This window comes from Dendrobates tinctorius, unplaced genomic scaffold (genome assembly GCF_039654945.1).
Source record: "Dendrobates tinctorius isolate UK_male_01 unplaced genomic scaffold, ASM3965494v1 ptg000028l, whole genome shotgun sequence".
NCBI classification, from domain to species: Eukaryota; Metazoa; Chordata; class Amphibia; order Anura; family Dendrobatidae; genus Dendrobates; species Dendrobates tinctorius.
The window spans coordinates 42,866,286-42,890,719 of NW_027361696.1; the positions used below are offsets into that span (position 1 = coordinate 42,866,286).

The window sequence follows — 24,434 nt, forward strand, 5'->3', positions numbered from 1 at the left end:
AAAGTCGGGTTTCATGAAACGAAACTCGACCCTAAAAAACCAAAAGTCGCTCAACTCTAGAGACCACAAATCCCACATTGGCCCGCTTGGATGGGAAACATGACGCCAGTAGCTCAAAATGAATAGCGCACTGGTTCACAAATCCCCGACAGACTTTGCTGTCACTCGACAGCTTATCAGGTAGGGGGAAGTGTGTGAGACATGAAGCAGGGGTAGCAGTGGAAACTCTAAACACAGCTTCCATGGCTGTACTACCCGCTACCGTGGTAACATCCACTGCTGAAGTTGTGCACTCTAAAGCGAACAACCTGCCCTCCAGCTGCTGGATGTATCGCTGTAAGAGCTGCTCGTCCATCATTGCCAGCCAGACTCCAGTGCTAAGATACTGTTAAGGTTTGCGGATTGCACCAAATATAAATTATGAAAATGTGTGATCGCAACCCGGGGTCCACCGTTCGGTGATGAAGGAACCGCAGCTAGTAACCAATGGTGGAGCAATGCTGTGTGCAAGCACATTAAACACAACGGAGTTAAATGTCACTCCATGTGGAAAGAGTGCAAAGTACCTGCTCGGTTGCTCCACAGAGCGGTACAACAAGAGAGCACTCAAGCCTATACTCTGTTAGGCATCACAGGGATATAGTGATAGTGACGCTAATTGGGGCCCCTGTAGCTACCCCTAAGAAAAGTCTAAGCTGATGGTAGTGTAAAGGGGGTGCTATATGTGATCTGTGTTCTGCTTTAATTACTGTATATATAATTGGTGTTATTGTAATGCTAAAGCAATGTAGGGACAGCATAGATATGTAGTTAGGACACTAGGAGGTACTGTAAAGTTAAGAGAGATGTAGATGGTGATAAGATAAGTAATAGTTAAATGTGTAGAGGATAGGTCAAACTGGTGGGAGGAGTAGTTCAGTTGCAATGGTGTGTAAGAACAGGCAAGACGTGGTACAGTGATATGAAGAGAGTTTGAAGCTTGGCTTCTGCGGAGCACTGTTGGAGAGAGGCCAGGAAGAGGATCTCGGGTAAAGTCTGTAGGACACCCTCTGGAATGGTCAGGGACCTAAGGTCCAGTTGAGACTGCAAGCGGCAGTCTGGTACTTTGGCTGAAAATGGGAAACGTAGACGGGGAGCATCCAGTGACTGCTAATGGGAGGATTCTGCAGGACTTGAGTTCAGAGAACGTGCAGGTCATTAAGCGGCAGGGCCAGACCAGGAACTGTACAGATGTCATGTTTATGTTTATTGAGAACAGATGGACTGTGATGAAAGAATTTGTTTCAATTAAAGCCTTACAGAAAACGAGCAAGGATTCTGCGGACATTTGTGTGTGTTCACATCCCAGTGGGACCCTGTATCCTGATCAGGCTCCGGTCCCGCAGGTGGATGAAGAATTGCACACATACCGCCCCAACACACAGGAACACTTTAAAATTGTAGTAGTGGAGCGTCCGGGTGCTGAAGAGTTAAAGCTCCTCGTCACAGTTGGCACCCGGGCCCCCGTTACAGTAGTGCTTGCTCTGATACAGTGTGCGATCCGCACATGCGACTTAAGATGCCTGGTTCAGATGCTAAGCCAAGCGGGAGTTCTCACCCTACACTGTCTGCCTAAACACATACTTGCAGTGCTAGTAGTGGCACATGTGCACACAGGGTGGTAACGTATCCACCAACACCTCAAACTCAAATTATCTTAGCACGCCAAAGCCCACTTCTGGGAACATTTCATATGTTCCGTTTAAGTCCAGTCAGACAGGACCTTGCTCATAGACCAATCCAGAACTGCATCAGAGGAAAAGTATAATAGTATTTGGCTTAGAAATACTGATGGTTAATACAGATCAAATATGGATCGTGTGATTGTGGCCTTAAAATGAGAGTGATTGACAACTCCAATGTATGCAACCTGGGTCTGAGGGACAAATATAGTAGTGACTTGAGTTCATTCTAAAGAGTTAAGGCCAGAGACAATATACAATGGTGGAGAACTCATTCTGTTGTGCAACATTTATTGTTCCAATTTGCTGGGTTAAGGGAATTCCTAAAAATATGACCTGAATGCAGAGGATTGGGGTTTACAGGTCTAAGAGCACCAGACAATGGAGTGAGAGATGGTTGCTCATGTATTTTTGTGATTTTATGAAGTTCTGAAATATTGTGGCTGTTCTAATAATGGCCTGAAGAACATGGGTGGAGTGAGGATCTTGAGATGAAATGTTGCTGTAAAACAATAATGTGAGAATGATCATCACAGAGAAACCAGGGAAGTGGCCTCTAGAGTCAGGATCCTACACAAGGAATGATTAACAAGTCATTTAAATGTGGGTTTGAGGACCCTGCATATAGAAGCACAGACACCTGAAGAAACCAGAAAAGGTGCACAGTTGTTGAAAAGTTTTTCTGTTGTGCAACATTTAAAGTAAAAGTGCCTCCATATTGGACGGCTGTACATGACGACACAATTTTTTGTCGGGAGCTCGTGCATGCTCAGTATACACTTCAGGGGACACAGTGACATTTGGTTTACATGCCCTCCTCCCACCTCTTACATATAATCCATGTGGGAATCTTGTAGTTTGAGATGTTCCCAGGTCGATAACTTATAAATATTATAATAATCACAGAGTTGCAGAGTCATCTCATTAGACCTTTATTGCAAGAATAATATTCACATTTTTACAAAGAAATAATTATAAAAAGTGCAATGATATTTTTAATTACAATTTGCAGATCCTGTATTTTGAAGCCACCAGAAACTGTCAGTATCTAAAACCAGGGCCGATGTTGTGAATTGGGGTCATTAAAAAGACGAACCCTCCATGGTGGGAACCAGAGTGGAGCCCAAGTTCTAAAAAGAGGAGAGGCCTGAAAATGGAAGAATACGGAGAGTTAATTCAAGAAAATGTAATTATCCTGCGCCTAAGTGTCAACGTAATTATCCCAAACTCCATGTCTTAATATCATGTACCCTTAGGGTACCGTTACACCTAGCGATGCACCAGCGATCCCGACCAGCGATATGACGCTGTCAGGATCGCTGGTGCATCGCTAGGTGGTCGCTAGTGAGCTGCCACACAGGCAGATCTCACCAGCGACATCGCTGGGGATGGGGATCGCTACTTACCTGTCAGACGCGGCGATCCTGGCATCCTCCCGCCTGGCTCCACGCGTCGCTCGTCGGCGCCACAGGAAGCGCCGCAGGAAGTGACCGACGAGGAATGGTCCAGGAGCTTCTCGAGTGATCAGCGATAACCAGCGGGGGAGCCGGTCGGAGGTAAGTATCACACATAGCGATATCGCTAGCAATATCGCTGCAACGTCACAAAATCGGTGACTTTGCAGCGATATTGCTAGCGATATCGCAGTGTGTAACGGGGTCTTTAGTGTGCTATTTTCCTATAACCCAAGTATCAGTGAATGCTAAGGATTTCTGACTTCATCTGGTCTTGGGTTCCCCTGTATTTGCTCCACCGGAGGATTGGGAGCTTCATCGATTCCACTATCACCATCTTCACTAATTGTTGGAGATGATGATGGTGATAAGCTCCATGTTTCTCCGATATCCTCAGTGACCTGTATGGCGCAGTCAACCGTACATGGAGATGAAGGTTCTTGTTCATCTTCTTCTGGTGTTATAGACACATCTTCACCTCGAGGGGATCTTGGATCGAAGCTCGCCACAGTGAAGGTGAAATTTTCTTCCCCCAATCTGTCGAAAGATAAATCAATAAGAAATGATTATCAGTCATGGGAATTTTTGGAACCATATATACTGAATATTATATGCAAAGTGACTACTCACCGGCAAGAAACGGATCAATCCACAAAGTGAATTCCTTGGGCAGAGCAAGATCTTGAAATCCTATACGAGTAAGAGCACAAGCCTCTAATATGCTCTCATCTCTGCTTTGACTGTTGATTCTGATACACCTAAAAGACAAAAATGAGATGAGATGCCATTAGTACAAGATAGGAAATTTCACGAGCATCTGCAAGACCAATATGGAGATTATCTAGAAATTTACCTATATGCTTGTCCTTTGATTGGGTTCTCTGGATGCCAGTCTCCAGTGAATCTTTTACACAGAATTGCTGCCAAATTTTCTCCAAATATGGTAATTGTGGTGGAATCCAATATTTGGAATCTGTTGCCCACAGTTTTTACATAGTCCACTCCGGCCATCAGTCCCTGCCTCATAGATACTGGAATAAAATTCTTTGCAGCCATTTTATCTGAGAAGAAAAAAAGAGAAAATTTACTTGTACAGATTTTTATAAAATATGCTTATTTTTTTCATATTCCTCTAAGGTGGAGATGTCAGACATAGAACTGGAATGCATCTGTTTTTCAACATATTAAATAAGAAATCAGACAATCACATATTTAATTTCTGTAAAAAAAAAAGCAAGTAAGAAAAGTTAAAACATAACATAAACACAACTTGTAAGAAAAAAATATCTAAAAAATAAAAAAACTGTAAAATTGCATTTTTACATCACCATGTTACCACAACTGGAATTTTTTCCAATTTTTCTATATATTGTTTGGTGAATGGTGCTCTAAAATAAAATACTTCAGCACACATAAAAAACAATATGTCTTACTGCACTTTCAAAAATTGTTAGGGCAAAACTGAAAATTGACCTTAACAGGAAAGGTTATAATAAAAATGTAAAAAAGAAGGCAAAAGACTACAAGGTGTTTAAAAATAATAGGAGGCTGACCCTGTACTTGTATCAAAGTCTTCAACTTCTTTATTCTAATATGATTGGAAAAGACAAAAAGTTGTTAAAAAAGTGCAAAAATTAAGCGTGAAGGAAGAATCTGATGGGAAGAAGAGAGTTTGTAAGAAATAGATTGGCATCTGGAATCTATGAGCCTCATATAAAAAATGGTCTCAAAAGGAAAAAAAGACAATGATGCCCACAGCAATCGATATACTCCTGTAACACAATATACCAGCAAAGCCCCCGTCACACACAGCGATCTCGCTAGCGAGATCGCTGCTGAGTCACAAGTTTTGTGACGCAACAGCGATCTCACCAGCGAGATCGCTGTGTGTGACAGCTATCAGCAACCGGCCCCCCTGCCGGGTATCGCTGATCGCTGTTGAAATGGCTGGACATTTTTGGGGTCGCTGGTCTCTCGCTGGTCAGCATGCATTGCTGCGTGTGACAGGCGGGAGACCAGCGAGCAGGAGCTGGTAACTAAGGTACACATCGGGTTGCTAAGGGGGAACGCTGTGTCTAGAAACCCGATGTTGTACCTTAGTTACCAGCGCGCTGATGCAGGGAGCTGGTAACCAAGGTACACATCGGGTTTCTAAGTGCTGCGCGCCCCTTAGAAACCCGATGTGTACCTTGGTTACCAGCTCCCTGCATCAGCGCGCTGGTAGATAAGATGCACTGTGGGTAACTAAGTGACTTGCATCGCTTGTTACCCGCATGTCGCTGGTCCTGATCGCTGGTGAAGCTGCCTATTTGACAGCTCACCAGCAATCACATAGCGACTCACCAGTGATCCTGACAAGGTGATTTCATTGTCGGGATCACTGGTGAGTCGCTATGTCTGACGGGGCCCTTAGATCAGTTATCAGGGCCGTCAGTCCATGGGACATTTCTGTATCTATAGGATTTACAGAACTATTGCCCATATGGTCACTGTGCACTTACCTTACAGGTGATGGAGGAGAGGAGCGGAGGGAAAGTCTCTGCGGTGCAGGATGTGGAGCAGAAGAGTCCAGAAGGGTCTTCACCAGGAGAGTGTGTGAGGTCAGAGAGGAGAGCCTGCTTTATATCAGTGTAGACTGGGGAGCGGTCACCTGGTTCCTGCCATTGTCTCCAGCATTACAGGTATCAGTGGGTGTAAATCTGATTACAGAGCACAAGCCAAGGAATTAGTTAATTTAACACCATAAAAGAAAAGTAATAACTAGAGTTGAGCGATACCAGCCGATACTTGAAAATATCGGATCGGAATGGATCGGCCGATCTTAAAAAAAAGTATCGGTATCGCCGATTCCGATACCGGGAACCAATGCAAGTCAATGGGGCCAAAATATCGGAATTAAAAAAAACCCTTTCTTTTCTTGTAGGTTAATTCTACATGAAGAAAAACAACTAAGAATAATGTAGAATGTATTGTGGGAGGTGGAGGAGACATTAAAGCCATAGAGGTTTAGCCCAATCAAATGGAATAGCAGGAATTAAACTTTTTTTTTTAAAGACGTTAGGAGTTACAAAGATATTGACTATGTTAGCCTCATTTATATTTTGCCAGACATGTATGTCTTCTTCTTCTTTCTTCTTTCTTCTTCTTTCTTATTCTTCTTCCTTTTTTTACCTTCTTCTTCTTCTTCTTATTCCTTTTTTTACATTCTTCTTCTTCTTCCTTTTTTTACATTCTTCTACTTCCTTTTTTTACATTCTTCTTCTTCTTCCTTTTCTTACATTCTTCATATTCTTCTTATTCAACAATTATTATTCTACATATTCAACTTCTTCATCTTCTTCCTATTCTTCTTCATCATATTCTTATTTGTGTCAGGCATTCCTGTAGTTGTTATCTAGAAAAGTTAGAAGTTTACACCTTCCGTTCTGCCTGTCACAAAAGATTTACAACAGGATTTGTCCGCGTTCAGTTTGGCCTGCAGCAGCAGGCCTTTTCCAGGGGCACCACGAGGAGGAACGGACTCACCCCCATACACTGCTTAGTCTTCTTCTGCTTATAAATAAGATAATATCATTTGCTCAGAGTATTAGTCTTATGCTTAATGTTCTTCTGCTTTGTTTTTTTATGCTTCTTTGTCTTCTCTCTCTTGTTGTTCTGCATCTTGGTGGTTGTCTTCCTGTTCTTTGTCCTCTTGAACCAGCTGACAGTACTGGCACCCGGAGGGGCAGCAGAAGGAACAAGAGCCAATGGCACTACCGAGGACCAGCTGACGGTGCTGGAACCCGGTTACTAAGCAGGAGGTACCTGTGCTACAAAGCACTACCAAGGACCAGCAGACGTTGCCGGAACTCGGATACCGAGATGGAGGCACATAGGCCAAAGGCTTTGCCGAGACCCAGCTGACGGTGCTGGAACCCGGATGGGTAGCATAAGCTGCAAGAGCAAACGGAAATAGCGAGGACCAGCTGACAGTGCTGGCACCCGGAGGGGCAGCAGAAGGAATAAGAGCCAATGGCACAACCGAGGACCAGCTGACGGTGCTGGAACACGGTTACTAAGCAGGAGGTACCTGTGCTACAAAGCACTACCAAGGACCAGCAGACGTTGCCGGAACTCGGATACCGAGATGGAGGCACCTAGGCCAAAGGCTCTGCCGAGAACCAGCTGACGGTGCTGGAACCTGGATGGGTAGCATAAGCTGCAAGAGCAAATGGAAATAGCGAGGACCAGCTGACAGTGCTGGCACCCGGAGGGGCAGCAGAAGGAATAAGAGCCAATGGCACAACCGAGGACCAGCTGATGGTGCTGGAACCCGGTTACTAAGCAGGAGGTACCTGTGCTACAAAGCACTACCAAGGACCAGCAGACGTTGCCAGAACTCGGATACCGAGATGGAGGCACCTAGGCCAAAGGCTCTGCCGAGAACCAGCTGACAGTGCTGGAACCCGGAGGGGTAGCATAAGCTGCAAGAGCAAATGGAAATAGCGAGGACCAGCTGACAGTGCTGGCACCCGGAGGGGCAGCAGAAGGAATAAGAGCCAATGGCACAACCGAGGACCAGCTGACGGTGCTGGAACCCGGTTACTAAGCAGGAGGTACCTGTGCTACAAAGCACTACCAAGGACCAGCAGACGTTGCCCGAACTCGGATACCGAGATGGAGGCACCTAGGCCAAAGGCTCTGCCGAGAACCAGCTGACGGTGCTGGAACCCGGAGGGGCAGCTGAAGTTACCCCTGAAAAGCAAAGTTGGCATGCCGCAAGCTGGCCGCAGTTACCGAATCACACAGTCCTACAGGGGGTGCTTGTCCTACTGGCACTACGGAACAAGCCTTTCTTACCAGAACCCGCAGTCCACATAGGAAGCACCTAAACTGCTGGCACCCTAGCCTCGGCTAACCCAACCGCAACACGACATGGCAACTTGGGGTAGCAAACGGACATTGACACTTCCCGGAAACAGCAGGCAGGGCTGGAACCAAGCTGGGCAGGAGGGAGTACCCGTGCCAAAGTCAGTTATGAGCAGCAACTGGCGATGTTGGAGCCCAGGGACAAGCACTTAGCAGGCTGAGGCCTGATGTGCTGTCAATTGGGAGGCAGCGGGACAGATTGCAATCAAAACAGCAGGGGAACAGCTGACGTTACTGAACCCCACAAACACAGGAGCTAGTGTTTTACTCTGTGAAGACGGCACTTCCGAGCAACAACTGGCTGTGTTGAAGCCCAGGGACAAGCACGGAGCAGGCTGAGGCTGCATTGAAGAAATTTTAAGATCGGTTGTAGACTTCTACTAATTTTAACCAAGCTCCACTTAGGCCTGTGGCTTCACTGATTTTCGTATTTCCCCAGTCCTCCAACCCCGCCAGTTACAGCTCCGAAGTGGCGTCTGCACAATCCACACTTGTTCCTGTGTTACAGGTGTTCAGTCCGGTCAGTTAATCCCCTGAGGTGTGTCCGGCAATGTCGCCTGCTCTGTCCACATTCCCATAACTAGTTAACTGACCGGACTGAACACCTGTAACACAGGAACAAGTGTGGATTGTGCAGACGCCACTTCGGAGCTGTAACTGGCAGGGTTGGAGGACAGGGCAAATACGAGAGACAGTGGAGCCACAGGCCTAATTGAAGCACGGTTAAAAATCAGTAGTAGTAGGACTGTGTAGGCAGCAGGAGACTTTGCCATCCACACAGCAGGGGATCAGCTGACGTTACTGAACCCCACTGAAACACGGGAGCAAGTGTCTCTTTCCGTGTGGACGGCACTTCCGAGCTACAACTGGCTGTGTTGAAGCCCAGGAAATAGGAGGGTGTAGGCAGAGGCCTACTGTCTTTGGAATGCGGAGACAGCAGGAGAGACTGCCATTCACACAGCAGGGGAACAGCTGACGTTACTGAACCCCACTGAGACACGGCAGCAAGTGTCTCTTTCCGTGTGGATGGCACTTCCAAGCTACAACTGGCTGTGTTGAAGCCCAGGAAATAGGAGGGTGTAGGCAGAGGCCTACTGTCTTTGGAATGCGGAGACAGCAGGAGAGACTGCCATCCACACAGCAGGGGAACAGCTGGCGTTACTGAACCCCACTGAGACACGGCAGCAAGTGTCTCTTTCCGTGTGGATGGCACTTCCGAGCTACAACTGGCTGTGTTGAAGCCCAGGAAATAGGAGGGTGTAGGCAGAGGCCTACTGTCTTTGGAATGCGGAGACAGCAGGAGAGAATGCCATCCACACAGCAGGGGAACAGCTGGCGTTACTGAACCCCACTGAGACACGGCAGCAAGTGTCTCTTTCCGTGTGGATGGCACTTCCGAGCTACAACTGGCTGTGTTGAAGCCCAGGAAATAGGAGGGTGTAGGCAGAGGCCTACTGTCTTTGGAATGCGGAGACAGCAGGAGAGACTGCCATCTCCACAGCAGGGGAACAGCTGGCAGTGCTGAACCCCACTAACACTTGAACGAATGTGTTTGGCTCTGTGGAGACGACACTTCTGAACACCAACTGACACTGTTGGAGCCCAGGATTAGGCGAGGAGCAGGCTGGGGCCTGTTGCTTTTGGCAGGTGAAGGCAGCAGGAGACTTGCCATCTCCACAGCAGGGGAACAGCTGGCAGTGCTGAACCCCACTAACACTTGAACGAATGTGTTTGGCTCTGTGGAGACGACACTTCTGAACACCAACTGACGCTGTTGGAGCCCAGGATCAGGCGTGGAGCAGGCTGGGGCCTACTGGATTTTGGCAGGTGTAGGCAGCAGGAGACTTGCCATCTCCACAGCAGGGGAACAGCTGGCAGTGCTGAACCCCACTAACACTTGAACGAATGTGTTTGGCTCTGTGGAGACGACACTTCTGAACACCAACTGACACTGTTGGAGCCCAGGATCAGGCGTGGAGCAGGCTGGGGCCTACTGGATTTTGGCAGGTGTAGGCAGCAGGAGACTTGCCATCTCCACAGCAGGGGAACAGCTGGCAGTGCTGAACCCCACTAACACTTGAACGAATGTGTTTGGCTCTGTGGAGACGACACTTCTGAACACCAACTGACGCTGTTGGAGCCCAGGATCAGGCGTGGAGCAGGCTGGGGCCTACTGGATTTTGGCAGGTGTAGGCAGCAGGAGACTTCCCATCTCCACAGCAGGGGAACAGCTGGCAGTGCTGAACCCCACTAACACTTGAACGAATGTGTTTGGCTCTGTGGAGACGACACTTCTGAACACCAACTGACGCTGTTGGAGCCCAGGATTACGCATGCCGCATGCAGAGGCCAATGGGCAGCGGTTTTTATGGAGGTTGTTGACTACTACTGATTCTAACCATGCTCCACTTAGGCCTCTGGCTCCACTGTCTCTACTATTTACCCTGGCCTCCAACCCCGCCAGCTACATCTCTGAAGTGGCGTCAGCACAATCTACACTTGTTCCTGTGTTACTGGTGCTCAGTCCCGTCAGTTGATCCCCTGATGTTTGTCCGGCAAGTTCGCCAGCTCTGTCCTCATTCCCACTACTGGTTATGGGAATGTGGACAGAGCAGGAGACCTTGCCGGACACACATCAGGGGATAAACTGATGGGACTGAGCCACAGGAACACAGGAACAAGTGTAGATTGTGCTGACGCCACTTCAGAGATGTAGATGGCGGGGTTGGAGGCCAGGGTAAATAGTAGAGACAGTGGAGCCAGAGACCTAAGTTGGGCACGGTTAAAAATCAGTAGTGGTTTGAATGTTGATGGAGCTGGTGACTTTGCCGTCCACACAGCAGGGGATCAGCTGGCGTTACTGAACCCCACTAACACAGGAGCTAGTGTGTTTCTCTGTGCAGACGACACATCTGAGCGACAACTGGCTGTGTTGAAGCACAGGGATTATAGTTCAGGTGGTAGAAAAATGAACACACCAGCAGACCTGGATACAGTTGCCAACCACTAATTTAGTCTGTAAGAGGAATGGCAAAGTCTTTGGAGATCCAGGCCTTGTTCATTTTCAGAAAAGTCAGCCGGTCAACATTATCGGAAGATAGTCGCGTGCGACGGTCTGTTAGTACACCACCTGCGGCACTAAAGACGCGTTCCGATAATACACTGGCAGCAGGGCAAACCAGCACCTCCAATACATACTGGCTAAGCTCTGGTCATGTATCCAGCTTAGAGACCCAAAACTTGAAGGGGGAAGAGCCATCTGGGAGTACAGTGACAGGGCAAGACGTGTAGTCTGACACCATCTGACGGAAGCGTTGCCTCCTGCTGACTCGAGGCGTCGCTGATGGGGTAGACAATTGTGGTGGACACACAAAACTTTGCCACATTTGGGCCATAGTGGTCTTGCCTTGTGCTGCGGCGCTGCCTCTGCTCCCTCTTTGTGTAGGGTTTCCTCCACTGCCTCGACGCACAGAGCTGCTTTGTAAAGCACTAGTAACAATGCTGTCGGGTGGAATGGAAAACATTATGGACTGCACCAGTGACTCTTCGTACTCCCGCAGTTTACGCTCCTGGTTCAACGTTGGTATGAGCCTTTGTACGCTGTCCCGGTAGCGAGGATCTAGGAGGGTGTACACCCAATAATCAGCCGAGACGAGAATGTGGGCGATGCGGCGGTCGTTTCTCAGGCACTGCAGCATGAAATCAACCATGTGCTGCAGACTCCCAACTGCCAAAGAACCGCTGTCCCCTGTTTGAGGCGTGACCTCGGCCTGCTCTGCATCACCCCACCCTTGCTGTACATACTGAGTAGAGGTTTGTGTACCTCCCTCCTCTGGAGAGATGTCTTCCTCCTCCATCGACTCCTCCTCATCCTCCTCACAAAGTGTCCCCTGCCTAGGCATTTGTGAGGAAACACGTAGCGCAGACTGTCCAGAAGCAGATGTCATTTGGGACTCCTCATCCTCCACCTCTTCCGAAACCTCATCCCTTAGTGCTTGCAGTGTTTGTTGAAGCAGGCAGATAAGGGGGACAGTCATGCTGACTAGTGCATCATCTGCACTCGCCATCCACGTGGATTCATCGAAGGCACGCAAAACGAGGCAGATGTCCTTCATAGAGGCCCACTCAATGGTGCTGAAGTGTGAACGGCGCACAGTGCGACTTGTTTGCGCCTGATGCAGCTGGTACTCCATGACTGCTGCCTGCTGCTCACACAACCGCTCCAACATATGTAACGTTGAATTCCACCGGGTGGGTAGGTCACATATGATGCGATGTTCTGGAAGGCCAAATCGTCGCTGCAGAGCAGCGAGGCGCGATCTTGCCGTGCTGGAATGCCGCAAGTGAGCGCACTCTATGCGGACCTTGTGCAACAGTGCATCAAGATCCGGATAGTCCCTCAGACAGCTCTGCACGACCAAGTTAAGCACATGTGCCAGACATGGGATGTGTGTGAGGTTGCCTAGGCCAAGAGCTGCCACCAGATTTCGGCCATTGTCACACACTATCAAGCCCGGCTGGAGATTCGCTGACCCAAACCACACATCGCTCTCCTGCTTGATAGCATTCCAGAGCTCCTGCGCTGTGTGGCTTCGATTCCCCAAAGAAATTAATTTGAGTACAGCCTGTTGACGTTTGGCCACGGCTGTGCTCATATCGGTCTTAACAGGCTCCTGCTCTGCTGTTTCTGAGGAACTTGAGTAGGAGGAGGAGTCTATGTGTACAGACTGGAGTCCTGCAATCCGTGGCGTTGGAAGAACACGTACAGCGCCACTCTCCAGATCTGTACCCGGCTCCACAACATTGACCCAGTGGGCAGTGAGGGAAAGGTATCGTCCCTGTCCATGGTTACTGGTCCACGCATCGGTGGTCAGGTGGACCTTGCTACTATCGGCGTTTAGTAGCGCATGTTTTATTTTGCCCTCAACATGTTTCTGCAGGGCAGGGACGGCTCGCCTGCTGAAATAAAAGCGGCTGGGCACGTTGTATTGGGGGACTGCCAATGCCATTAAGTCCCGGAAGGTGTCAGTGTCCACCAGCCTGAATGACAGCATTTCAACTGCCAGAAGTTTGGCAATGCCAGCATTCAGAGACTGTGCTCGGGGATGGTTTGCCGAGTAAGGGCGCCTTTTATCCCATGCCTGTGCTACCGATGGCTGTGATGGATGGGAACGTGCTGCTATGGGTGGAATCTGACAGGGTCTCCGGACAACAGTGGCAGAGGTTCTTCCTTGGCGATCCTGTGAGGAAGCCGAACCAGCAGTGTGTGAGCTGGAGGAAGAGGCCCCAACACGAACTGAAGAGGTGGTAGGTGGTGCTGTACGTTGGCCTACGTCTTCAGGGTGTCTCTGCAACTCCAACTTGTGCTTGGTGCGCACATGTTTCCACATATTTGTGGTATTGAGGTTGCTGACATTTCTCCCTCTTTTGACTTTCTGATGACACAGCTTGCATTTGACAAAGCAAATGTCATCTGCAACTGTGTCAAAAAAGGACCACGCACTGCAAGTCTTGGGAGCGCCCGTTTTGCCTTTGGAATGAGGAATGCTCCTAACGGGTGCCGAAGTGGAGGGTACAGGCAAACAAGTCTTCCCCCTCCCTCTGCCTCCTGTTTTGGCCGGTAGGGGAATCTCTTCCTCCGAGCTGCTCCCACCACCTTCCTGTTCCTCACGCCATGATGGGTCAAGGACCTCATCATCTTCCCTCCCCTCTTCAAACAGCTGCTTCTCCGGGGTTGTCTCGCCAGCACCGTACGCACCAGAAAGTGGCAACTGAGTCTCGTCATCATCTGATGCATACTGAGGTGTGCTGACCATAGGCACTGGCCCACTCGCCTCTTCAGATTCAGAGGGACAAAGAAGTTGCGCATCACTGCATACTCCCTCTTCTTCACATTCAGGAATGCTGCTTGGCTGGCCCCCTCTTTCCAAGCCAACAGATTCCGAGAACAGAAGTAGAGACTGTGATGGCTCCTGTCCATGTCTCTCTGACTGCCTGGGCACTTTGGCAGGTGGTGAAGAGACAGATGGTTGCTCTTCGGTGCTCTGGTCCTGAGAGGCTGTGGAAGTAATTGAAGTTGATGCGTTAGCTGCCATCCATCCGACAACGGCTTCAATTTGTTCCTCCCGCAGCAGTGGGGTACGTTGAGGTCCTACAAAGCTGCACATAAAGGACTGTTGCCTGCTAAAACTGGGGGATGCTGATCCACTGGTGCCCGCAGCAGGCCCAGAATCCCCACGTCCTCTACCTGCAGAATCCCCACGTCCTCTCCCTGCAGAATCCCCACGTCCTCTCCCTGCTGAAACTCCACGTCCACGCCCACGCCCATGCGCCTTACTCCCTGCCTTCTTCATCTTGCCAGACTGCTTAAGATAGGCAGAAAAGTACAAAGGGGGGCCTTAGTGTGCTTATTCCTGAACAGCTGGTTACAGGTACAAGAAACACTAATTTTATGAAGTGTGTGTGTGTGGACTACACTTTAATAGGAGCTGATGTGGCCTACACAAGTTCCAAATGTAGTGTTTGGTGAACTTTTTTTGTGGTTTCTGTGTTGGAAACAAACTCAAAGTGTGTGAACAAAGAATTGAAACTGATAGCATCACCAACTTTTTGGAGCTATTACAATGCAGGCAGGTAACCTACAATGCAAAAGATGAGGCTCCAAAAAAATTGGGTAATACTAATCTGGCTGCGCTGGCAGGGCACAAGCCAGAAAAAAAGGCTCCTCTATCTACTCCTATATAGTGTTTGCAACCAACCAATGTTGATGGATACGGATGGATGCACACTAATAGGAGAAGAAAAAATGAGCTGCACTCAAAGATAAATATGTGTGAGGCAGTGACGCACGTTGAGCGTCCTACAACCAGACGTAGCTGCAGGACACTCTACTCAGCGTGAGCTGCACTCACACACAGTCAGAGACCTCTCAGACAGCCGTGAACAGTGCAGCTAAGTGGGCACTGGCACTGACAGGCTGCAGAAAGGCTCCGCTGTGTACTCCTATATAGTGTTTGCAACCACCATAGATGGAGACGGATGGATGCACACTAATAGAAGAAAAAATGAGCTGCACTCAAATAAAAATATGTGTGAGGCACTGACGCACGCTGAGCGTCCTACAACCAGACGTAGCTGCAGGACACACTACTCAGCGTGAGCTGCACTCACACACAGTCAGAGACCTCTCAGACAGCCGTGAACAGTGCAGCAAAGGGGACACTAGCACTGAAAGGCTGCAGAAAGGCTCCGCTGTCTACTACTAGTGTTTGCAACCAACGTATATGGATACGGATGGAAGCACACTAGATTGAAATTATGTAAAAAATGCAGCTCAAAAATTAAAAGATGTATGAGGCAGCAGTGAGGCACGCTGGGCAGCCTACAACCTGACGTGGCTGCAGAACCCACTCCACAGCGTGAGCTGCACTCACACAGCCCTTGCAGACAGCTGTGAACACTGCTGCTAGGGCAAAGAAGGCTACAGTGGTGGTTTATGTAGCCTGGGTAAAGCACTAGATGTTTGGTGGAATCGCTATTTCTAACTGTCCCTCACAGTCTTCTACAGCAGCCTGTCCCTAACTGAATTCACAGCAGAGTGAACCAGAAATGGCGGCTGCGGTGGCTTTTATAGTGCATCATGACATCATTTCGGCAGCCAATCACAGCCATGCCAATAGCTAACATGCCTACATGCCTAACAGGATGTGCCCACACTTCGGAGGATTCCCATTGGCTTAATCAAAGCAAGCAGGCTCATAGCATGATGGGAACTTTCGATTCCGGTATCCGATATGACAAAAGTATCGGAAGTCAGTATCGGAATTCCGATACCGCTAATATCGTCCGATACCCGATACTTGCGGTATCGGAATGCTCAACACTTGTAATAACACAATCACTTCCCTCCTCCCAAAATGTTTATATATATTATATATAATAGAGATTAAGTAAAGAGGTAGATATATATATACTGTATATATATATATATATATATATATATATATACAGTATATATATCTACCTCTTTACTTAATCTCTATTATTTAATTTATATTTCAATATTTTTTGATATTTCTATTTGGCTTTGTAACTGCCTGTAATATATCTCACATATTTATCATTCTGTGAATCTTCATATGAATTTTCTATATTTTTTAATATGACAGCTTATCTATATGTTACTATATTTAAATATATCATTGATCTTCATCATTTTGCAAACATTAATATCCATCATGTATTTATCTATTACACTGGTCAACAGCATTTTTGGTGCCAAAGATATTTCATCGAATTTAGGGTATTTTTGGGGTGCTGATTCTGAATATGTCATCAGTTTTGCCAGATTGGCTCAAGTTTTTGAGATTTTTGGTATCTTATTTATAGCACTTGTTGGTAAATGCGACGCATCATCTCATTAATTTCTTTGGATTAGTACTTGAACTGAGCAGTTCTCAATATAGTTTTGTGTTAATTAGTGTTCTAAAAGTTTGTTCATAGCTTGATTTTTGCACTAACTTTATGTTGTTGTCTGTTTTCCAGTGAAAAGCATGAACTCATCAAGAAGAAGTTGTCTTAACGATCCAGACTCATTCTGTTACATTTGTGGTGAATACACACTGCCAAAACATAGAAGAAACATAACAGACTTCGTAAAAAAAGTGTATTTTGCCTATTTTGGGGTTATGCTTGGGGACCAAGACAAGTTTTGGGCACCACACATAGTGTGCAAAGCATGTATCGAATTATTACGAAAATGGAGCAAAGGACAAAGAAAAAGCTTCAAATTTGGTGTTCCAATGGTGTGGAGAGAGCCAAAAAATCATCATGATGACTGTTATTTATGGTAAACACAGGTACAGGCACATCTTCACAATGAGGGACAGGCCTTCTTGCAGATTCCATGTTACTCCCATTTTCGTTTCTTATGCTTATTGAATCCTTGCACTTGCACTGCACAGAAATAACAGTCATCATGATGATTTTTTGGCTCTCTCCACACCATTGGAACACCAAATTTGAAGCTTTTTCTTTGTCCTTTGCTCCATTTTCGTAATAATTCGATACATGCTTTGCACACTATGTGTGGTGCCCAAAACTTGTCTTGGTCCCCAAGCATAACCCCAAAATAGGCAAAATACACTTTTTTTACGAAGTGTGTTATGTTTCTTCTATGTTTTGGCAGTGTATATTCACCACAAATGTAACAGAATGAGTCTGGATCGTTAAGACAACTTCTTCATGATGAGTTCATGCTTTTCACTGGAAAACAGACAACAACATAAAGTTAGTGCAAAAATCAAGCTATGAACAAACTTTGAGAACACTAATTAACACAAAACTATATTGAGAACTGCTCAGTTCAAGTACTAATCCAAAGAAATTAATGAGATGATGCGTCGCATTTACCAACAAGTGCTATAAATAAGATACCAAAAATCTCAAAAACTTGAGCCAATCTGGCAAAACTGATGACATATTCAGAATCAGCACCCCAAAAATACCCCAAATTCATTAAAATATTTTGGACACCAGAAAAAAAATTTTTTTTCGTTGACCTGTGTTATCTATTAATATACTATCTATCATCTATGTATCTATTATCTATATTTTATCTATCATCTATCTATTATATATCTTTCTATCTTTTATCTATCTATTATCCATCTATCCAAAGTTTATCTGTTGATCTATTATCTGTTTATCTACCTATTATCTATTTATCTATCTATTATCTATCTATTAGTCATCTATCTTTATATTATCTATATTTTATTTATCTATCTATATTTTATCTTTCTAGCAATCTGTTATCTATTTATCTATCTATCTGACTTTTATCTATCTATTATCTATTTATCTATCTTTTTATCTATTATCTTTCTATTTATCTATTATCTACAGTTGTGGCCAAAAGTATTGACACCCCTGCAATTCTGTCAGATAATACTCAGTTTCTTCCTGAGAATGATTGCAAACACAAATTCTTTGGTATTATTATCTTCATTTAATTTGTCTTAAATGAAAAAACACAAAAAGAATTGTCCTAAAGCCAAATTGGATATAATTCCACACCAAACATAAAAAAGAGGGTGGACAAAAGTATTGGCACTGTTCGAAAAATCATGTGATGCTTCTCTAATTTGTGTAATTAACAGCACCTGTAACTTACCTGTGGCACCTAACAGGTGTTGGCAATAACTAAATCACACTTGCAGCCAGTAGACATGGATTAAAGTTGACTCAACCTCTGTCCTGTGTCCTTGTGTGTACCACATTGAGCATGGAGAAAAGAAAGAAGACCAAAGAACTGTCCGAGGACTTGAGAAACCAAATTGTGAGGAAGCATGAGCAATCTCAAGAAGTTTAAAGCCCATGGCACTGTAGCTAACCTCCCTAGATGAGGACGGAAAAGAAAAATTGACAAGAGATTTCAACGCAAGATTGTGCGGATGTTGAATAAAGAACCTCGACTAACATCCAAACAAGTTCAAGCTGCCCTGCAGTCCGAGGGTACAACAGTGTCAACCCATACTATCTGTCGGCGTCTGAATGAAAAAGGACTGTATGGTAGGAGACCCAGGAAGACCCCACTTCTTACCCCGAGACATAAAAAAGCCAGGCTGGAGTTTGCCAAAACTTACCTGAAAAAGCCTAAAATGTTTTGGAAGAATATTCTCTGGTCAGATGAGACAAAAGTAGAGCTTTTTGGGCAAAGGCATCAACATAGAGTTTACAGGAGAAAAAAAGAGGCATTCAAAGAAAAGAACACGGTCCCTACAGTCAAACATGGCGGAGGTTCCCTGATGTTTTGGGGTTGCTTTGCTGCCTCTGGCACTGGACTGCTTGACTGTGTGCATGGCATTATGAAGTCTGAAGACTACCAACAAATTTTGCAGCATAATGTAGGTCCCAGTGTGAGAAAGCTGGGTCTCCCTCAGAGGTCATGGGTCTTCCAGCAGGACCCAAAACACACTTCAAAAAGCACTAGAAAATGGTTTGAGAGAAAACACTGGAGACTTCTAAGGTGGCCAGCAATGAGTCCAGACCTGAATCCCATAGAACACCTGTGGAGAGATCTAAAAAATGGCAGTTTGGAGAAGGCACCCTTCAAATATCAGGGGCCTGGAGCAGTTTGCCAAAGATGAATGGTCTAAAATTCCAGCAGAGCATTGTAAGAAACTCATTGATGGTTACTGGAAGTGGTTGGTCGCAGTTATTTTGGCTAAAGGTTGTGCAACCAAGTATTAGGCTGAGGGTGCCAATACTTTTGTCTGGCCCATTTTTGGAGTTTTGTGTGAAATGATCAATGTTTTGCTTTTTGCTTCATTCTCTTTTGTGTTTTTTCATTTAAGACAAATTAAATGAAGATAATAATACCAAAGAATTTGTGTTTGCAATCATTTTCAGGAAGAAACTGAGTATTATCTGACAGAATTGCAGGGGTGTCAATACTTTTGGCCACAACTGTATCTTTCCATTTAGCTATCTACTATCTATCTACAGTATTTTCTTTCTATCTATCTATCTATCTATCTATCTATCTATCTATCTATCTATCTCTCATCTATTACACAGGTCAACGAAAAAAATTTTTTTTTCTGGTGTCCAAAATATTTTAATGAATTTGGGGTATTTTTGGGGTGCTGATTCTGAATATGTCATCAGTTTTGCCAGATTGGCTCAAGTTTTTGAGATTTTTGGTATCTTATTTATAGCACTTGTTGGTAAATGCGACGCATCATCTCATTAATTTCTTTGGATTAGTACTTGAACTGAGCAGTTCTCAATATAGTTTTGTGTTAATTAGTGTTCTAAAAGTTTGTTCATAGCTTGATTTTTGCACTAACTTTATGTTGTTGTCTGTTTTCCAGTGAAAAGCATGAACTCATCATGAAGAAGTTGTCTTAACGATCCAGACTCATTCTGTTACATTTGTGGTGAATATACACTGCCAAAACATAGAAGAAACATAACAGACTTCGTAAAAAAAGTGTATTTTGCCTATTTTGGGGTTATGCTTGGGGACCAAGACAAGTTTTGGGCACCACACATAGTGTGCAAAGCATGTATCGAATTATTACGAAAATGGAGCAAAGGACAAAGAAAAAGCTTCAAATTTGGTGTTCCAATGGTGTGGAGAGAGCCAAAAAATCATCATGATGACTGTTATTTCTGTGCAGTGCAAGTGCAAGGATTCAATAAGCATAAGAAACGAAAATGGGAGTAACATGGAATCTGCAAGAAGGCCTGTCCCTCATTGTGAAGATGTGCCTGTACCTGTGTTTACCATAAATAACAGTCATCATGATGATTTTTTGGCTCTCTCCACACCATTGGAACACCAAATTTGAAGCTTTTTCTTTGTCCTTTGCTCCATTTTCGTAATAATTCGATACATGCTTTGCACACTATGTGTGGTGCCCAAAACTTGTCTTGGTCCCCAAGCATAACCCCAAAATAGGCAAAATACACTTTTTTTACGAAGTCTGTTATGTTTCTTCTATGTTTTGGCAGTGTGTATTCACCACAAATGTAACAGAATGAGTCTGGATCGTTAAGACAACTTCTTCATGATGAGTTCATGCTTTTCACTGGAAAACAGACAACAACATAAAGTTAGTGCAAAAATCAAGCTATGAACAAACTTTTAGAACACTAATTAACACAAAACTATATTGAGAACTGCTCAGTTCAAGTACTAATCCAAAGAAATTAATGAGATGATGCGTCGCATTTACCAACAAGTGCTATAAATAAGATACCAAAAATCTCAAAAACTTGAGCCAATCTGGCAAAACTGATGACATATTCAGAATCAGCACCCCAAAAATACCCTAAATTCGATGAAATATCTTTGGCACCAAAAATGCTGTTGACCAGTGTTATCTATATATCTATCTATTATCTACCTACCTATTACTCATCTATCTGTTGATTATCAGGTAATATAAAAAACTGAAATACTTTCTAGTTTATTGCCATGAGACATTGATATATCATATATGTTTCCTGTATTTCTGTAAAAGGTTGGATCATTTGTTTGCAGCGGCTGTAGAGACTATTAGGCTGTGTGCACACGTCCGGAATTCCCGCGTATTTTATGCGTTTTGCCGCGTTTTTTCACAGCGAAAACGCGGTATAAACGTTGCGAAAATGCATAACATAAGCAAGCCATTGAATTCAATGGCATTCCACACATGCTGTGCTAATGCTGCATATTTTTCCGCGGCTAAATCATATCGTGGAATAATATGCAGCAGGCACATTCTTTTTGCGGAAAATGTGCGGATGATACCCATGGTCTGGAGGAGAGGAGACTCTCCTCCAGACCCTGGGTACCATATCACTGGTAAAAAAAGAATTAAAATAAAAAATTGTTGATATTCTCACCTTCTGGAGTCCCCAGGCCTCAGCGATGCTCCCAGCAGCTCCCGATCCCAGCGATGTCTTGCACAACAATGACCTGTGATGACATAGCGGTATCACGAGACCGCTACGTCATCACAGGTCATTGCCACAAGGCATTGCTGGGACAGGGAGCTGCCGGGAGTATCGCGAGGACCGGGATGGCTGCAGCGGACACCGCAAGGTGAGAATATCCCAATTTTTTATTTTTTTTATTATTTTTAACGTTCTTTTACTACTGATGCTGCATAGGTGGCCTCAATAGTAAAAAAGTTGGTCACACTTGTCAAACACTATGTTTGATGAGTGTGACCAACCAGTCAATCAGCATGCGGATTTTTTGCAGATTTCCCGCGGATTTCCCATGGCAGGGAGCTGCGGAATTGCAGCGGATAATAACGCAAAAAATCTGAACGCGTGCACATAGCCTTATAGTCCCATTATCCTTTACCTCTACACTCACATATCTTACTATTAATATATATGATGGGTCCTGTATGAAGGGATTCTTGATACAATACACACAATGGTTAATATAGAGATATTTGTCTGTTTTCACCATGCAGGGTGTGATAGCCTGAGATATGTTGTGACTGTCTTTATAATAAGTAAATATACACATATGTAATAGAGGGGCATATAGTATTTGTGGCTTCTGTTTCTGGTCCATTATTATCTGTGGACGATTCATGTGGTCACACTCCGGTACACCCCTGTATGGAGGATTACTTGGAAATACATTTTGATATCAGTTGTGTAAACCTGGATCCCATTGTCTCTCTTTGAACCCAATAGGTTATAAGTGGAAGTATCTGTTTTATATCTGTCTGTGGAATATCAGAAGGTCACTACTTGTTCAGCTCTTATCTATGTGTAAATTATACAGTTTTATAACAGATAAAACTCACTGAATAGACAGAATTGTGTCCATTTTGCTCCTGTGGACTCTTCGTCATGTTGTAAAGAAAACTGATGACTTGGCTGTGATGTTAATTCTTCTAATTTCAAGACTTAAAATAAATATCACCTTTCCTATTTGTTTTCTCCAGAAACCACTCAGGTATTGGTGCATTGGATTGTGCTGCAGTTCCCTCCATTATTATGTTCTTAATGTTATAGAATTGTCCATGAGACACAATAGACTGCAGAGGTCTCACCAGTCCGGAGCCTTGTAATCCCATTACTTGCTGGTCCAGGCTCATTATCATCTCTATAGTGGATGATGGCTGAGAATCTCCCACCACTGCCAACAACTCAGCATGAGAAGAAACACAAACATGGAATGACCGGAGACCACTGTACTTCATATGTAGATGGCAGGGAGCGTTCACCTGAAGAGCAATCATATGGAAAGTGTGCTTGATAAAGAGATGTGTAAGGAGAATAAGGGTACCGTTACACCTAGCGACTCATCAGCGATCCCGACCAGTGATATGACGCGGTCAGGATCGCTGGTGAATCGCTAGGTGGTCGCTAGTGAGCTGCCACTCAGGCAGATCTCACCAGCGACATCGCAGGGGTCGGGGATCGCTACTTACCTGTCAGACGTGGCGATCCTGCGTCCTCCCGCCCGGCTCCACGTGTCGCTCGTCGGCGCCACAGGAAGCCCAGCAGGAAGTGGCCGACGAGGAATGGTCCAGCAGCTTCTCGCGCGATCAGCGATAACCAGCGGGGGAGCCGGTCGGAGGTAAGTATCACATGCAGCAATATCGCTAGCAATATCGCTGCAACGTCACAAAATCGGTGACTTTACAGCGATATTGCTAGCGATATCGCAGTGTGTAACGGGGGCTTAAGTCCACATTGCCACAACTGCTCATGCACAAAGACTTGTAAAGTGAGAGGATACAAGAGAGGAGTGTGACCGTCTAGGTATAAAGATGTGCTGGATATGTATGTACTAAGGTGCCAAGGAAAACTGAACTTTGCAATTTGGTAAGTCTTACCCCTCAAAATTGATCCTTTTGGCATAAGGATTCACCATGTAAATAATGTGGACATTTAATTTAGATTTACCCCTTGCTCAAGAATATTATATATATATATATATATATATCTAATATATAAAGCTCAATGTCGGTGTGTATGTGTGTATGTACAGTATGTCCGGGATTGGCATCCGCACCGTCGCAGCTACAGCCACAAAATTTGGCACAGTCACACGTCTGGACCCTGAGAGTGTCCTAGGCTATGTTGTGAGGCAAAATTTTAACCCGGCGCATTCCAATTCACCAAACAATTTTGCCCCTATCTACATAATGGGGAAAAAGTGTGTGTATCAAGCCCCGACCCTCATTATGATGTCATAATGGTTGCCATGGCGACACTGATGTCATCAAAGGTTGCAAGCCCCTCCGCTCATTATGATGTCATAATGGTTGACTATGGGATGGAGGATGTGTGATGGGTATATGGGCACTTGACTATGGGATGGCGAATATGTATGATGGGTATATGGGCATGGGACTATGGGATGGATGATATGTATGATGGGTATATGGGCATGGGACTATGAGATGAAGGATGTGTGATGGGTATATGGGCACTTGACTATGGGATGGCGAATATGTATGATGGGTATATGGGCATGGGACTATGGGATGGAGGATGTTTGATGGGTATATGGGCATGGGACTATGGGATGGAGGATGTGTGATGGGTATATGAGCACGGGTCTATGGGATCGTGGATATGTATGATGGGTATATGGGCACAGGACTATGGGATGGAGGATAATTATAATTTGCTATAGCTAACCACAGTTAGTTACTATGCCCGGGCAGCACCAGGCTCTTCAGCTAGTATATATATATATATATATATATATATATATATATATATATATATATATATAGTGATGAGCGTCAGCTTACGCTGAGTCGTTTTTCTTTTGAGAGTGGAACCTCTGGGCCGTGGCACCCACCCACCTAGGGCGAGCTGA

General features: G+C 45.2%; 1 protein-coding gene across 1 annotated transcript in view; it reads right to left on the reverse strand.

The window, feature by feature from the left end:
* Window positions 1-24,434, reverse strand: part of LOC141084985 (C5a anaphylatoxin chemotactic receptor 1-like) — a 72,269-nt gene that overhangs the window by 41,576 nt on the left and 6,259 nt on the right. Inside the window, exons 2-5 of the mRNA XM_073569913.1 lie at window positions 4,736-4,763; window positions 4,029-4,236; window positions 3,829-3,933; window positions 3,439-3,712 (exon numbers count right to left, since the gene is read on the reverse strand). Coding sequence (XP_073426014.1) covers window positions 3,439-3,712; window positions 3,829-3,933; window positions 4,029-4,236; window positions 4,736-4,763 — 615 coding nt within the window. The remainder of the gene's footprint in view (window positions 1-3,438; window positions 3,713-3,828; window positions 3,934-4,028; window positions 4,237-4,735; window positions 4,764-24,434) is intronic.